Raw genomic sequence first — 16,902 nt, 5'->3', positions numbered from 1 at the left:
CATTGCCTATATCCTCTAAGATTCAGCAAGAGATAATTTTTTTTTTTTTTTTTTAAATACAACAGTGGATGTACCTAAACCTAAGTTCCAAAGAGTTTTAGTGAAGTAAGGGCCTTGAGAGATTTCAAAAGATTCAGCAAGATCTTCAGAGCCAAGGTATTTCAGGCAGTTAACTCTGCTGACATCAGTGGCAATCTGGCACCTACACATATTCGATAACCAAGGATTTAAAAAACCAAAAGTCACTTCTGTGTGATTTACCATGAAATTTGAAGTCATCAAGCACTTGCTAAACTTTCTTCTGGTGTAGCATCAGGAAATTCCCTATTTCCTACTGGGAAAATGCTGACAGAGTCGAGACTGCAAGTCTGGCTTAAGAACCTTACCAAAATGAGCTTAACCCCAGTGGAGATCCTTGTAAGCAGAAGCTACACCAGATCTGCACCCTGAAGAAATCGCTGGCTCTTCCCAAGCCGATTCCTCATTTCGGTAGCGTGCTCAGGGCGAAGCAACAGTTTCCTGCACCGACATCTAGTGGTGATGCCAACAGGGAAGGCACCTGCCGCCACACGCAGCCCCTCAACTTCCACGTCCCTTCGTGTTTTTCCCCTAGAACAGACCCTGCAGTTCCAGCTCTGACAAATGTCAGGGCTGGAGTTTCTTCAGTACCGACCCCTGGCACATGGCCAAGGCCTGGACACATCCTTGACATACAAATTAATGAAAAAACATTTTTATTTCTGCCATAAGCCTCCCAAGTTTGGGTTGGATTTTGAACTGAAGTGTAGTACTACTAAGTTTACTCCTTGCAGTCTGTTCTACTGGTAGTTACACACATAGAGAAAAGTTCCTGCAAGCTCTGCTGCACGCTCTTCTGAGAGCACAAGACAGTTTAGCAAATATGAGGCCATCTTCCCTTCTCATTGCCCCCTTCCTCTACAGGCAGTGGCTACTCTAGAGTTACATCAAACTGCACAGAGGACTTACAATTTGTGTTACCGTTGTAATTATCAGGAGACAGTAAGACAGCACAGGGAACTGGATTCCTGGCTTCTATTCAAGTACTGCCACCTCTAGGAAAGTTATTAAACACCACCCACTTCTGTTTGCTTTGTTTTTCCAGTATCATCCTGTTGGTGGTGATAAATCCTGCTAATATGCATTAACATAAACAACTTATTTCAGACATAACCTTCAGTAACACCTAGAAGCTCTAACTGATATTTTACTTATCTGATACAATTAAGCACTATAGCTCGCATATAATCCAGTTTTTGAAAGAGGAATCCTTTAGCTATCATCAACAGGCAACTATTTCAATGGGATGTGGCAGCGTGCAACTTTTCACATGGTCATCGTATTCTTTAGTGTTTTTCATTCAAGCAAATCTGCAATTGAATTTGCATATTTGCAAGGTCCAAATATGTTTTGTTAGAAACAGTCTTTAAGCTAACTGTAATTTTTCTACCACAGGCAGATTCCATTTAATGCAAGAAGAGATAAACGATGAAGAAGCTGCAATCTACAAGCTCTCTGAAATCTTTTTTATTGCTCCTGTCCCACATTTCCATTAGAGTCCTTCATCAGTTGGCAACATTAGACACGTTCACTCTTGTGGGGCCTGAGCTTTGTCTCATAGACGATACACAAGAGACGAGCAACTATGAAGTGTCCAGACTAACTCCTCCCTTTTCTTTCCATTAAGGAATAGTGCACTAATTTTCTTTGTTCCCATTCCTCTTGCCCTTTGAAGCAATGCTTTAGTTCATCCCAAATTTATCTCAAATTAATCATTTCAAGTCAGTCTAATAACTTTGAGAGCATAACGCTTATTAGCCTGGCACTAGATTTTGGCTCAACTGCAATTTGAAATTCTATTAAATCCCAGGCAGTCTTTTATTTTTCTTATTAAATAAGAACTCATGCATTTGTGCCGTAGTGTTTTCTCCTGCAGCCACCTTTCAGTAGGTTTACAATTTAGTTCACTGAAAAAAAACACTTACTAGCGAGTTTTTCACACACCCACAGTATTGCTGATCTTAATGTGTAAAAATTTTTAGGTTGTATGTATGCTTATTTGCAACCAGTACATACACTCCCACTTCACATACCACACATACTGCTTCCCATTCCTCTCTGCTTGGGCAAAAGCAGAGGTATTTCATCTTGACTTCTTCAGGTTTGCTTTTCAACATTTCACAGGAGAGTGGATACACCTAGGAGCAATAACAATTTGGAATGAGAAAAATGGTATTACTTGCATGACTAAGGATGACATGCACTCATGAGGATTATAGGATTAGGCCCTGAGAATTTCATAATCCCTAAAGATAACCACGGTTGGAAAGAAATCATGTGTTTGACTAAATACTCCTATTTTCCCCCAGGTTTTTACATAAAGCACTATACTGTTGCTCACAGACAGTGTTATCACATTAACATTATTGATATATTATGCTTAACCAACTATTAGCCTAATCACAACCAGGGAAACAGCTCCCACAGAGTGCTCGGCCAGTGCAGGGAGCCCCACAGGGATGAACTTGCTGCCTCTCTGCTCCAGGCCAGCCAGAGGCCCCAGTTAGCGAGAGCCGCCTCACAACAAAGTGCCTCATCAGCTCAGGGCAGAAACACGACCAGCTACAGAGGCAAAGCTTCACCAACACGCCCCTCCCCTCCCGACGGTATTTTGAGAGCGGAAAGATTAATTAACGACAACAGCCTTTCCGAATGAGAGCCCAAAGCAGCACAGTCCTGCGAGGCCCGCCCAGGCCCCTTAGGCCTCTGCGACGGCCCGCCCCGGGCCGGCCCAGCGCGGAGCCAGGGCCCGGGAAAGGCCTCTCCCTCCAGCAGGCCGCACAGAGGGCAGGCGGCGGCACCCCCCCTCAGCAGGAGGGGGGCCGGGAGACGGAGGCGCGGCGCTCCCCGCCTCCGCCTCAAGAGCAACGGGGACTCACCGCCTTCCTCTACCCAATCACTCCATGGAGCCGGCGGCGCGCCTCTGCCCGGCCCCAAGATGGCCCCAGCGGGAGGGCTCTGCCTGCCCGAACCCAACATGGCTCCCCGGGGAAAACACCCGCTCCGGTCCCCGGGCGTCGCCGGGAGCCCACTGACTTCACACCCGGACCCAAGATGGCTGCCGCCCCAGCCCCCGCCAAGAGCCCCTTCGCCCGAACCCAAGATGGCCGCTGGTAGCTTCACTGTCGGCGGCGCCGCCGGGATACCTGTCCGAATCCAAGATGGCAGCCCCCGCTGGCGTGAGGCTGGCTCGGGGTCACGTGACGGGGGGGTGTGGACCGTGTCCCGGCGGAAGCGTGAGGGGACCGAGCAGGGAACAGGGACTGGCGGCGGCGGGAGCGGACTGGCGCCGCCGGAGCAGACGTGCCGCAGGACGGGAGACACGGCTGTCACCACGGAGCCCGCCAGCGCTAACACGGCGGCGACCGCCGCTTCGCGGGCCGGGGGCGCCGGGGACCAGCCAACCTCGCTGCCCCCGCCCCCACCGAGGATGCCGCGCAGGAAGGTGAGCGCGGCCGGGGAAGTGGGGAGGCGCCCGGCGGGGGAACCGGCGAGCTCGGGCCGCAGCTTTTCTCCCTTCCCTACCCCCTCCGCTACCTCTCACGGGCACAAAACTGGGGGGAAAATAGCGGCCTTCAGCCCCCAGCGCCCGCCCCGCTCGCTCTCTGAGTGGCTCCCGCACGGGCACGCTGGGCGCTGATTGGCCGTCTTGCTCGTCACTCATCGCCCCCAACGGTTACCGCTTCCCCTCCCCCGCGCCTGCAGCGCGGTCCGCCTCTTGGCTTTTCCGATTGGGCAAGCAGTTGGGAAGCTGGTCCCGTATTGGTCGGACTGTCTTGCCGGGCTTGTCGCTGATTGGCGTATGCGGCTGCCCATCTACGCCCCCAACGGTCACCTCCCCGCGCGTGCCTTGTTTCTCCCTCTCTCCCTTCCCCCATCCCGCTCAGCTCCCCCCGGGTTGATGTTTCTCTGGGAGCGAGGCTTGCACTGATAGGCTGGCGGTTGCCGTCAGTCACGCCCGGTGGCCCCGCCCTTGTGCTATCCGAGCGGACATTGGCGGGCTCCCCCTTTCGGCCCCTCCCACGCGCGCTGTGATTGGCTGCGGCCGGCGAGTCTCCGTCGGGTGCAAAACAAAGCGGCGCGGGGGCCGCGCTCGCGCCACCGTCTGCGCGGGGCCTCGGCAGCCGCCTCCGCCCTTCCCCTCAGGCGGGTGGCGGCGGCTGCCTCGGCCTCGTCGCCATCTCCTCAGGGCCGGCGGTCGCTCGGGGGTACCTCTGGCCGCCCTGACCATGACCTATTGACACCCTCACACCCCACCACCGGAAAAAATCAGGGCTACCGGGCAGGGCAGGGATTCTCGGAGACCTGATGGCTGCCTGCCAACTCCTGAGACCTGCTTCCCTCAGAGAGCCGCCCAGGCCGCTGCGTGGTGCGGGCGGCCGCTCTGGTGGGCCAAGATGAGGTGAATACACCTGCATTCGCAGCCCCTTTTGGCCCAGCCACTTCCCTGAGTGCCTTCATTTTCTCTGCATTGCTTCCACCGGGGGGTCCTGACGCTGCCCTCAGTTGCTGCGTGGTGAAGAGTCAAGTTGGCCGTTGCCAGAGTCCATCTGTTTTCTCCACCACCTGCTCCCCTGGTGCCTTGTGCTCTGCTGGGCTGCCTCTGCTGTTTTGGGCAGGCAGATGGTGCGGCAGGGCTGCTGGCTTGGCTGGGTGAACCTCAGAGCATATTCCGTCTAGCCTTGAGACTTCATTTACCTTTTGCTTTAAATAAAATCGGGTGCGACTGGGATATTCCTTAGTGGATCAGTTTGCAGTAACTCTTTATTATTGAAGGCACTGTCTGACACTGCATGTTTATTAAACTAAAATATTTTCTCCAGAGTAATACACTTGACACTTATTAGTTTGCATATGTCATTGTGTCAGCTTGAATTTATCTGCCTACACCAAGTATTTTCTCTCTTTTTCTATGGCATAAATACAATATGCAAGTTTAAGTGCTCCTGTGCTAATGTCTGGGTCTGTGGTGTTGCAGAGGAATGCGGGCAGTAGCTCAGATGGAACAGAAGACTCTGATTTCTCTACTGATCCTGAGCATACAGACAGCTCTGAAAGCGATGGCACATCGAGACGATCCGCCCGTGTGACCCGTTCCTCAGCCAGACTCAGTCAAAGCTCTCAAGGTAAATGCTTTATTTTCTTTAACAAGGAAAAGAAAAGCAGCAGCCTCTTAAGCAACAAGAGTCTCAATGTACTCCATATTCCTGGCCTTTAGAACTTAAATGTGTGCCGTTTATACCTAAATTGGCTAAGTTTTTCATTGGCTGTTAATGTACCACAGCAAAAAGCAGTCTTTATAAGTGCATATTGCACAAGTGAAGTAATATAATCTGAAGATTACACTGGTGGTGGAAGTCAAACCTTGAGTATCCCCTGTTCAAAAAGCTGTCTACTCATTAAAGGAAGTAAAAATCAAACACTGATACTGATGCCAGCTTTGTTTGATTTTTCTGAGAACTCTAAAAATTTGCTTTCTATGTAGTCAGTTGTATTGGCACTGGAGCCAAGTTAGAGAGATGCTGTTTAGGGGTGAAAGCTGTTTTTGTTTGCTTGGTTTGTTTATTTGGGGTTTTCTGTACTGCAAGGGAAGATGTATTTTCATGACTTGCTGACGCTGACCCTACTCTGCAATGAATGTAATCAACATATTGCCAGTTATTTTGTTTGCTCTAATTTGGCATCCAGATTGTAAGAGGAAACACTGAATGTGTCCACCTCCTCATTTTGAGTGTTAGTATAGTCATTTCTTGGCTGTTAGTTAATAAGCTGCCATCTGGCATCAAGGGGAGGAAATGACAGCAGATAACAACTTCTTTTCATTGCTCCATGTATATGCTTGAATAAAGAATCTGGTTTGTGACAAATTTTATTGCAGGTAGGGAACATATGTGCATGATCATCTGGTCATTAGGTCTTAAAAACAAGCGGAAAGGTGGTTTGAATGTGTATGGGATGCCTGTGATATTCCTGGCATGAAAAATAATTGTTTTATGAGCAGTACAGGATCACAAAACCACGCACAGGGTCCCAAATACAGCTCCACACCAGAAGCAATCTTGCTGTTCCCAAGGGCTATCTAAACACTCATAGTTCTTATCTAAACTAACGGTTCTTTAGCTTTCCAAATGGGAACTGGTTTGTAATTACTAGTTCATTAAGTAATTAAGTCCAGAGAAAGCTGATCTAATTCCTGATTCCTCAGTGTTGGTAAAAGTGTCAAAAGATTTAAGCTCAGAAGAGCAGCATATCTTTGTGATGATGTGCAGCGGCGAGCGGTAGGACAGAACCCTGTGTCAATACCCAGCTACCAGATGTTGCTATTACAGACTCCAGGGCACGTGCGAGGCCGGTCTCTGACTTACAGTGGTTACTGTGGGTGTAATTATGGTGTTTCTATGGAATTAGATTCCAGCCCAGTTCGTAATCCACCGTCGTTTGGAGCAGAAGAGCCCGTCTATTCTACGAGGAGGGTAACCCGCAGCCAGCAGCAGCCGACTCCTGTGACCCCAAAGAAATACCCGCTCCGGCAGACGCGCTCGTCTGGTTCAGAGACTGAGCAAGTGGTTGACTTCTCTGACAGAGGTACGTAGGGTGCAGTGAGGCCTTGAAAGCTTGCAGAATGCTGTTGGAAAGAGTGTGTGACTCCATTCTCTGAGGGCACAGTATAATATCCTGAGGATAGAGGGTTTGAGACAGCTGTCTGGAGTTTCTTTACGTATTTTTTTGAAAGCTTTCTTTCAGGCAAATTTGTAACATCTTGATCCTTATTCAGACACTAAAAATGCAGCGGATCACGATGAGTCTCCACCTCGTACCCCCACCGGGAATGCCCCTTCCTCAGAGTCTGATATTGATATCTCCAGTCCAAATGTATCCCATGATGAGAGCATTGCCAAGGACATGTCCATGAAGGATTCTGGAAGTGACCTGTCTCACCGCCCTAAGCGCCGCCGCTTCCATGAAAGCTACAATTTCAACATGAAATGTCCCACTCCTGGTTGTAACTCTTTAGGTAATTTCAACTCCAGGATTAATCTTGGTTTTTGCCTTCCTGCTGTGATATTCAAAGTCCCACTCAGTCAAGTTATACATCCTTAACAATATGCACTTAATTAGGATCAGAAGTATTACTGAGAAGTGGGTGTAGAGAAGGGATATGCAGCATATCTGCAGGTATATTTTTCCTGGAGGTGTTTTCTGGCTAGGAGTGTTAGGGGGATGATTGGGGAAAGAACAAGGTAGGAGTTTGAGCACAGGTGTGGGAGGAAAACGCAGAGTCTTGCAGGTAGGGTACTGATCTCTGCCAGAAGCAGGTTTTCAGAAACAAATTATTGCAGACTTCTAGGATACCTGGCTGCTTGCATGGAGTGCAGCTTTTGAGTTAGCGTGAAGAGGATTTTCCTTCTTAGAGCTTGTGCCATGAACCGTGGAGTGTGCTCCTTCTATCACACTGGTAATAAACAGAGCATGCTCCTTGAGAAGCTCAAGTGAGGGATCTGCCCATCTGGGATACTTTTTAAACGTCTTTGTGATCACATGTTGAAAGTTGGGGTTTTCTTCTGATCCTTTGCAGGACACCTAACTGGAAAACATGAGCGACACTTCTCCATATCAGGATGCCCACTATATCATAACCTCTCAGCGGATGAGTGCAAGGTAAATGAGTCTTCTGTTTTAACCTCCTTACTTTTTTTTGGAACAAAATGCCACAGTCTGTCATTTGTGAACAGAAAATAGAGTTAACATGTTACAGCTGATGTCTTCAGCTGTAAGACAGCATTTGTGTGTCAAATCCTCTGTGAATGACAGTGCAGAAAATTCACCTAAATGAGAAAAGGAAAAGATGAAGGTTTTGGTAGTAGTTTGCTGCAGCATTGATGGATGAGTTTTGGCTTCCAGGTGCGAGCGCAGAGCCGGGATAAGCAGATTGAGGAGAGGATGCTGGCCCATCGGCAGGATGACAACAACCGGCACGCCACCAGGCACCAGGTGGGTGATCTGGATGCAATGGAGGGGCTGCTCAGTTAAAAGTGGAAAAACCTCACCTTGTGGTTTCTGGCGACAATGATTTTGACTTGGATCTCCCTCCTTCACTTCCCAGATAAGCTACTGTGCTGAGTCCTGACGCTGCCCATTTGTCCTCTCCAGTTTGTTTCAGCAAGGGCAGTTCATTGTATCTCTTAAATGAGAGACTGGAGCAGCTAGTGAGAGCAGAGAGGTGGCACTGGCCAGTAATACTATAAAGGAGGCTGGAGCTGTTCTCAGGATGATCTTTTCTGTGTGCTTTGATGTGTAGAACGAGAGAATTCCTGCACAACTGTAAACTATAATTTTACTCTGACTAAATAGAAAAGAATAAAACCAGGGGAATTACATTTTTCAGCTCACGAGTCTTGGACTTGAGTCAAGATAACTTAATGAGTCAGCTCTGAGCTTTTCCCCATGATTAAGCAGCGCATAAGGAGTGCAGCCTGTCTTGTGGGACTGAGGTACATTGGGAAAGGCAAGCTGCGGTAGGAAGAAAAATTTCCTGGTTTACATACCCATGTTGCACCTGCAGTGCCCTCTTATTAGCACGGGATTTGATTCAGAGGCAACAAACCAAATAAAATGAACGCCAGGACAGGGGTCCTTTAGGGTGGGACGGTGAAGAAAAATGTTTGAAGTGGATGACGCCTAGTGAAGGTTTCCACCTCTGGCTTCTTTCAGGCACCAACAGAGCGACAGCTGCGATACAAAGAGAAAGTAGCTGAGCTCAGGAAGAAGAGGAACTCAGGACTAAGCAAGGAGCAAAAAGAAAAATATATGGTAAAAACAATAACTCTATATTCTTTCATTCCCTACTGTCTGGAATGAGACCACTAAGCGGGAGTTGGGCTTTCCCAGTCATCCTACAACATTCTCAGCTAAAAAAGCTGCAAGATCCAACAGCTTAGTAGCAGCATGACAGCAAAACCTCCTATTATTTTGTTGTTCTAGGAGCACAGACAAACCTATGGCAATACCAGGGAACCACTACTTGAAAACCTGACGAGTGAGTATGACCTCGAGCTTTTCCGAAGAGCACAAGCACGGGCATCTGAGGACCTGGTGAGACTTCTAACTCATCATATATCTCGTAGGAAATGTCTTTGTTAGAAATGTGAATGCTCGCGAGGGTTTGTTGTACTTGTGCAGATAGAATCAGAGTTTGTAAGAAGAGCAGCTACAGCCCAGCCAGGTCAGCAATGTTGCACTAGAGCTACTGTTTAAGTGGTTCAGGGGGTTTGCTTGAGCTACAGCTGGAGTGAAGCGTTTTCAGTCACGAATGCTGCAGTGCCTGCAAGAGGAATAATCACTAACAGTCCCGTTTAATAGGTGTTTGCTTTCAGTGAAAGGATGGACACTTCACCTGCTGAAAGAATGGCTAAGGAGTGATGATAACAAAAGACAAAAGCCATCTTGGCAGTAGCTGGTGACTGTGGAATGGAGTTCAAAACCTTGTATCGCTTGAGGCTTCTGTAGGTGCTTTCCAAAGCCACCTTTCATCTCCAGAGATGAACCAAAAGATACTTTCACGCTTACCAGTGACAATTGAGTCTGGGATATCTGAGGCAGAGCATTAGGCTGTGTCCTCTCCCTACAGATTAGGAAAGAAGCGTGAAGTGGCAAGGAGCTTACATTGCTTCCATGACAGAAGGAGTGTGATCCTAGTGTTAGCGTGCTGCTAAGTGCTGATTCACAAGACATTTCCTGGTGAAAGGAACAGTCAGTAATAACTGTACTGATTGTGGACAGGGCTCAGACTGAGTTTGATTGAGGAGAGGTCTGTGGGTGGGATTATTAGATGTGGTCACAATGAGAGATGAATTTAGAAGACTTCAAGTAAATTATTTCCTTGAGTGAAATAAATAGGGCCCCCTTCTTCTCTACCTACTTTTAAATTTTTTAAAAAATAATCATCTGTTTTTTTCATTCATAGGAAAAGTTGCGGCTTCAGGGCCAGATCACAGAAGGCAGCAATATGATTAAAACAATCGCTTTTGGCCGTTATGAGCTGGATACCTGGTATCATTCTCCCTACCCAGAGGAGTATGCTCGTCTGGGACGTCTCTACATGTGTGAGTTCTGTCTCAAATATATGAAGAGCCAGACAATACTGCGCAGACACATGGTAAGGGCTAGTGCAGAGCTGCTTCCTGAGTTTTAATCTGATGTCAGCATGTAAATGTTTTAAAACATTACTGTTAGCTCAGTTGTTCGCTTTAGGAGGTGAGAAGACTGCCTGTTTCCTGGTATATCCAGTAGTTGTTGTAACCTTTTCGGTCCTTAAAACAGTAGTGTGACCCTGACTTTGTTTCCCTGTCATAGGCAAAATGTGTTTGGAAACATCCACCGGGTGATGAAATCTACCGCAAAGGCTCCATTTCGGTGTTTGAAGTGGATGGGAAAAAGAACAAGGTAACTAACTGTGATTATTAGGCCAGTCTTGAGCGTTGAGTCCATCTTTCCGATGTGCTGGGCACTGCTTTTCCTGTAGAGAAACAGGATGCAAATGGCCCTTTCTCCCTCTAATTGCAGAAAAGCTACTAGAGTCTGATCTGTCCATTCCTGCAGCTCTGGCAGTAGTTTTGTCCGTGTTTTCTTTGTGGTTATTCCTCAGCCCTGTTGTGCTCCAGCAATTCCATCTGTTGTCTCATACCCTGCTTGGAGATGTGTGTCAAGATCCCTTTCTGAAAGTTAGTGGGGAGATTTCTGTGCTTGGCCTCAGTAGATTGCTACTGCCCACCTCCCGTTCACTGTGAATACTCGATCAAATTTGGGTTAGAGTGGGAAGCAGCCCGATGTTATCGAGGGCGACCTTAACCCTGAATTGAAAGGTGGAACATGAATCTGCAGCTGCGGGTTCAGTGCTAGGTGGTAGCACCATGCTTGTGCCCTGCCTCTAGTTGCGTCCGGTCTTGAAGGCTTCAGAGGAAAGAACAAAGAAACAAATTCAAAAGCTAAATTCTGCACTGCAGGAAGTTGGGAGGAGTCTTTTCTTGTTACCAGAGCTAACCCCGAAGCAGGGGATTAAAACAATACAGTGCAAGCAAGCAGAGATGCAGCATTCTGCTGCCCTTCACTGAGGATGTGATGTTTCGGGCATTCAGAGATTGGTATCGCAAACATCCATCCCCACCCTTAGGAAGCTAGGCTTATCAAGTTTCATCACAAATGGAATAATTTCCTGGCCCAGCTGCTCTGTTTGAAAGACTGTACGTCATTTCTCAGAGGAATCAGAATTTTCTTGTCATTTCCCATGTGTGCCTGTTTTTGTCCCCTCTTTGGATGTTCCACTGTAATAAGCAGGTGTGTCCTATTCTCCTTTTGCTTCTAGATCTACTGTCAAAACCTGTGTCTGCTGGCAAAGCTTTTCTTGGACCATAAAACACTGTATTATGATGTTGAACCCTTCCTCTTCTATGTCATGACAGAAGCTGACAACACTGGCTGTCACCTGATAGGATATTTCTCCAAGGTTAGTTGAAAATACATACATATGCATTACTATCTCAATAGAACAAGATTTAGGACACCTGTTATCAGGATTGAATCTCCCCTCTGAGTTCTTGTAGTGTCAGGATTTGTTGCTTTTAGGAATAGATGAAGTTTCAAACCTGATCTGCATGAATTGTTACTGTTTGCTGCAGGGATTGCAGGTGCTTTGCTGTAGCACCTTTTACTCGTTAGCAGCAAAACCCAAATCAGCTCAAATGAACTGTTGCTATCTGGAAGTGTGGTGGTGTCTTAAATGTAGGCAAAAGTAATGATAAAACATGAAGAAATGTAAAGAAAAATACATTAAAATAAGTATTGGTCACCATGATTTTTTTTGATAAAGTAACTGAAGGAATAAAAAGGTGAAGAAGCTGAGACATAACTCGGATAATTTAAGCAGATCCCACAAGTCAGTCACTGGCCAAGCTTAGGGTAGGAGCCAGTTTTCTCAACTGTTTGCTCCAGTATGTTGCCTACCTAAAAAAAAGCCAGTCTGTTTGTTTAATCTCTGCTGCACATTAGTGAAATGCATTTCCTGGTTGTTCTTACTTCAATACAGAAAAAGTGATTACCCTTCCGGACGTGGTGATATCATGCAATGCAGTTACCAGTTTAGATATTTCAGTCAGTGAAATTCTATAGAATACTCTCCCACATAAAGTGCAGGAAACTCTATTCCTTAAATCACCTGAGTCAAAACTGAATAAATACTAAATACTGTAAAGAAAAATCTGCATTGATCTGAGGATAAGTGTGTCCAAGTCACTTTGAACGTTCCGATATGCACCACGTGCTTGTAATGCTGCTGCTCTTGTTGCGTGTAAACCTGGTAGATGACAGAGGTGGTAGTGAGAGTGTTTCTGGCTCCTTCTCAGGTACAACTCCATGGCCAGCCATGGTAGGCTTAAAACTGTGCACCAAACGCCCAGTTTAATGGCTCATAAAGTACAACACTGAGCCAGGTTGGTAGCTGAAGGATGATCGTGTTACTTGTTGTTAGGCAGGTTTTTCTACTGTTGCTCCTTTCCCATTGTATTGTATCAGTTGCACAGGCTTGTTCAGTCTGTTGGGATTATGATATACCCATTGTTTGTACAGATCTAGACCTGTTAATCTGTCCTCTCTCTGTTCTTGTTTTTAGGAGAAGAATTCTTTTCTCAACTACAATGTTTCTTGTATCCTGACAATGCCTCAATATATGAGGCAAGGTTACGGCAAAATGCTCATTGACTTCAGTAAGTAGAAAGAGAGAAATTCTGGAAACGTGTTCTGTCCAACGTGACAATTTCCCCAAGAAATCTGACATATCTATGGTGGTGGTTGAGCAGTTTTCATTATAGCTGATTTCTGCACGTGCTAAAGAGGGTAACAGTCGGGAGGGAGTAGTTTAAGAATAAATAGGTTTTCTTTCCTTTACAGGCTATTTGCTTTCTAAAGTAGAAGAAAAAGTTGGCTCTCCGGAACGCCCTCTCTCTGATTTAGGTCTCATCAGCTACCGTAGTTACTGGAAGGAAGTTCTCCTTCGTTACCTGCATAATTTCCAAGGAAAAGAGATCTCTATAAAAGGTATGTTTTCAAGCTAAGTAAGCCTGTAGTGAATTGGTTCAGGAACATACCTGTGCATCGCACTCATTTTCCTCAAATATGAGCGTGTCGTGCTTGACTCATTCAGAGAGGTGTTTGTGCAGCAGTTAGTGGAATATTCCTGTAGTTGGGTATGGCTCCTTTCCAGTCCTGCCACCGTTAAAGATAAGCCAGCTTGCAGAGTTTTCAAAGTATGTACCGGCTTCTTCTTTTTAAAAATACATTTTTTTTTAAAAAGATTCAGCAAAGAACTTTATCCATCTGTAGATTAGAATGTTAATCTTAAAAAGAAAAATGGCCCCACTGAGAGGCTTCCAAATGCTTTGGAAAAACACTATTTAGATTTCTTTTAATAGCATTTTTATGTTTATGGCACCCAGGAGTATGCAGCATTTCATAGAGATAGCGAGGTAGTTCTGAAGAAGTGGCTACGTCTTCTTTCAGAGGATTACCTCTTTTTAACGTGGATCCTAAAATTAGTGTCGCTAAATCATTGTGACGTCTAGGCTGGCTTTCAGTTTTGGGGTGAGCTGGGCTGTTTCTGTGCGGCTCTGCAGGGTTTGCCTCCGTAGCCTGAGGCTCTTCACGCTGTTGGTGGTCAGGCAGCCCCTGAAGTGAAATAAGGCGAGTTGTACAGCGGTGCTGCGGGTAACCAGGGTGCTCAGAGGTACAAGTCCAGCAGCAGCAGTAATCCTGCACGTATCTCCTTAGTATGTGCAAGGCATTTTGAGTATATGACTTCAGAAGGAGTTGCATAAAACTCATCGTTGAAAACTAACAGTTACAGGCTATTGCGGAGGAATTTGTTTCTGTTCTAACATAAACTGATACTGGTTTGCAGAAATCAGCCAGGAGACTGCAGTAAATCCCGTCGACATTGTTAGCACGTTGCAGGCGCTTCAGATGCTCAAGTACTGGAAGGGAAAACACCTGGTCCTAAAAAGACAGGTGAGATTTGTGATGGCTATTTTTGCATTTTTGTTTCCTTTATATTTAGCTGTCAGATTCATACGAACTTGCTGAAATCAGTATTCCCTTTGCATTGTGCTGGGTTTTCCAGCCTTTTCATTCTGGTGGGGGAGAGCTGTAATTTTCAAATGCAGTAGCTGATAAAATAGGACATGGGCAGCCAACCTGATTCTTCAGTAGTGTAGAAATGTGCTGTATTTACCTTCCTCTTCTGATGTGTAGAACAACGTTGCTCATTGTAAACGGCTTTTAGGGGAGCAATGGATCAACATTCCCATCGTGGTCCTCGTCACACCTGCCCTTTATTGGGCAAACAGATAACAGAAGTGAACTGAATTAATGGGCTCCTGAATGAGTCCTGTTTGCACCCGCATTAGATAGAAGACAAGTGGTTGATTAATCCCCAAATGTGACAGCTTCTCTTTTGTTTTTTCCTCCCTGAGACTTCCCTTGGTAGCTAAAAGTAGCCTATCAGTGCGATCGGAAGAGCTTCTAGAAAGCACTGTGGAGGAAATGTTATTTTTGTCATGCTAAGCAGTTAGTAGGCTAGTCATCTTCAGGTTTGTGGCCTTGGATGTGTGGTGGTGTACCATGGGGAATTCTCCATCATGGATCGTTTGTTTTAACCTGCCCTTTCATGCTCTTTCCCTTAGGATCTGATTGATGAATGGATAGCCAAAGAGGCAAAAAGATCCAACAGCAATAAGATAATGGATCCCAGCTGTTTGAAATGGACCCCTCCTAAGGGAACTTAACTGTCTCTCACTCCTGAAGCCAGTGAACCCCAGCAGTAGGAAGTACCCTAGGGATCTCTGTCGTATCTGTTGCTGTTGTGATTGGCTGGTACAGTACCCTCCCGAAAGATCAGTTCCCCTTGGTACTGTTCTGGCCCAGATCTTTTGTGCACACCACAGACGCTAGTTCTGAGGAACTTTATGTTTCGGCCTCAATGAGGTTGCAAGGATTGGATCTGTATAGGACCCAAACGAAGCTCCTAGCAGCACTGGCCCAAGGAGTTCTGATATCTGGTACTGTACCTGTCCAGTCACTGGTCTTACCCTCATGTTCTTATTCCGATGAGGTTGTGTTGTGTCCTGTAATCTGGTTGTTTCTTCCTTCAGGTTCCTTGCGTTCTAAGTAATGGAGATAACTTCTGTGGCTTTTGAACAAGGTCTAATAATGCTTGTTTGGGGGAAGTCTGGTTTTCCAACGAGCTGCAGTTACACTGACTTCAGCATTTTTAACTAGTCCTGTCCAATGGACTGGTCCATTCCATGTATCAGATAGTTTTAGTAAGGTAACATGCCACCTCTTTCAGCAGTGTTTTCCATATAATATAGCAGGTCTTCACATAGTTAATATTGTACAGTCAGAAGCTTGCGTGTCTTGTAACTGAGTGGTGTGATTGTTAGTGTTCCCCTGGAGGAGTCAAGGCTCAGTGTGCGAGAACATTGTGGTCTGAGGTGTTTCCCAGAGCTGCTCTAGGTATGTGCTCCTGGAGCTGCTACAGTACCACGTCTGTTGGAGAGACCTCTCTGATTATAAGTTACTGGTTTTTCCTGGTTTATCTCTTGGAGTTAGTGGGTTCCTTTACACAGAAGCAGCCTGTTCACTATATTTCACTGCAGATATTTTTCCCAGAGCAGTCTTCCTTGAATTGTAGGTCTCTTTGTATTGGAGGATTTTTTTCCTCTAGACTGAAGAAAGAAAAACTTTAGACAGATTTTTGCTAGCCTTGTCCAAACAGCCACAGAAACTCTACAATGCAAATATCATCAGTTGTTGGATTGCCTACAGTGTACGTTCTGTGCATCAGTGGCAGCTCCGGTTAGCTGTGTGGATGGTTTGTTTCTCTGACAGTGCATTCTTGTTTGTCTTTGTAAAACAAAAAAACTTTTACTTCCCCTCTCCCATCAGCACCACCGGAAGAAACTATCATACAATAGCTTTCAAGTATAACCACTGTCCTTGTGCCACAAGTTTCCTATATGGCTCCAGTGTCATTAAAAGGGGGGACAATCTTGGGGTAGATGATGGCAGCATCATGTAGTGCCGATTTCATTTAAACCTTCCAATGCTTCCTCATTGAACGGAGTCTGAAATGAAGCATTTGCAATGTACCGGTAGGTAGGAGCCGTTTCCTGTTAACCACTGACCCATCCTAATGTGGAAAAGTTCTCTACTGCTCTTCTGATGGTTGTCTGCCTTTCTCTGCCTCTTTTAAAAAAAAGGAAAAGAAAAAAGATCATCAGTACATGGTGTTATACCTTGTGGGCATTACTGAATTTTGCTGTCTCATGCCCTTTGCTCCTGTATTGTAACTAACTACAGATACTCATGAAACTATCCAACAAAGTAGATCTCTTGTGGAGTAGGGAAGAAGGCCATTCTTGTGCAGAAGCTAAACCCTGTTCCCATGATGTGGTAGAATGTGCTATTCTTGTATCTACTTCTCAATAAAGCATGTTCTCTGCTCAAGTTTATGCCGCTTTTTTATTTTTTTCAGTCAGATGCTATTCTGCATCTCCAGTTGAGCGAAGCTGCTGCTTTGTGTGGCAGGGGACTCATGTTGAACCTGTCTTTGTGCCTGGTGTATTAAGGATTGTGATTAGAGCGGCCTTTCACTTGAACCTTTTGGAAATAGCCTGTATTGTGTGTTCACTCTGGAGCTCGCTGTGCAGAGGCGGCTACCACGAGGAATATATGGATGTTGCCAGACACCGGCAACTTAAGTATGTCACGCAAAAC

At 46.1% G+C, this 16,902-nt stretch overlaps 1 protein-coding gene across 1 annotated transcript; it reads left to right on the top strand.

The window, feature by feature from the left end:
- The first annotated feature begins 3,301 nt into the window (after positions 1-3,301).
- On the top strand, positions 3,302-16,632 carry KAT7 (lysine acetyltransferase 7). The gene is made up of 15 exons (XM_074849334.1): positions 3,302-3,523; positions 5,057-5,204; positions 6,487-6,663; positions 6,854-7,093; positions 7,655-7,737; positions 7,981-8,070; positions 8,791-8,889; positions 9,061-9,171; positions 10,043-10,234; positions 10,432-10,521; positions 11,441-11,581; positions 12,743-12,836; positions 13,021-13,167; positions 14,027-14,133; positions 14,808-16,632. The coding sequence occupies exons 1-15, from the start codon at positions 3,509-3,511 to the stop codon at positions 14,907-14,909; spliced, it is 1,836 nt and encodes a 611-aa protein (XP_074705435.1). The 5' UTR covers positions 3,302-3,508; the 3' UTR covers positions 14,910-16,632.
- The last annotated feature ends 270 nt before the right edge of the window (positions 16,633-16,902 follow it).

Source organism: Strix aluco, chromosome 24 (assembly GCF_031877795.1).
Source record: "Strix aluco isolate bStrAlu1 chromosome 24, bStrAlu1.hap1, whole genome shotgun sequence".
NCBI classification, from domain to species: domain Eukaryota; kingdom Metazoa; phylum Chordata; class Aves; order Strigiformes; family Strigidae; genus Strix; species Strix aluco.
The sequence above is the reverse complement of the archived record's forward strand: the minus strand, read 5'-3'. Positions and strand labels throughout refer to the sequence as shown.

What these genes read in the sequence shown, in the direction of transcription:
- KAT7 (XM_074849334.1), top strand. An exon ending in TGGATGGGAAAAAGAACAAG is followed by an intron (nt 10,522 to 11,440) that starts GTAACTAACTGT and finishes TTTTGCTTCTAG; the next exon opens with ATCTACTGTCAAAACCTGTG. An exon ending in CAAAATGCTCATTGACTTCA is followed by an intron (nt 12,837 to 13,020) that starts GTAAGTAGAAAG and finishes TTTCCTTTACAG; the next exon opens with GCTATTTGCTTTCTAAAGTA.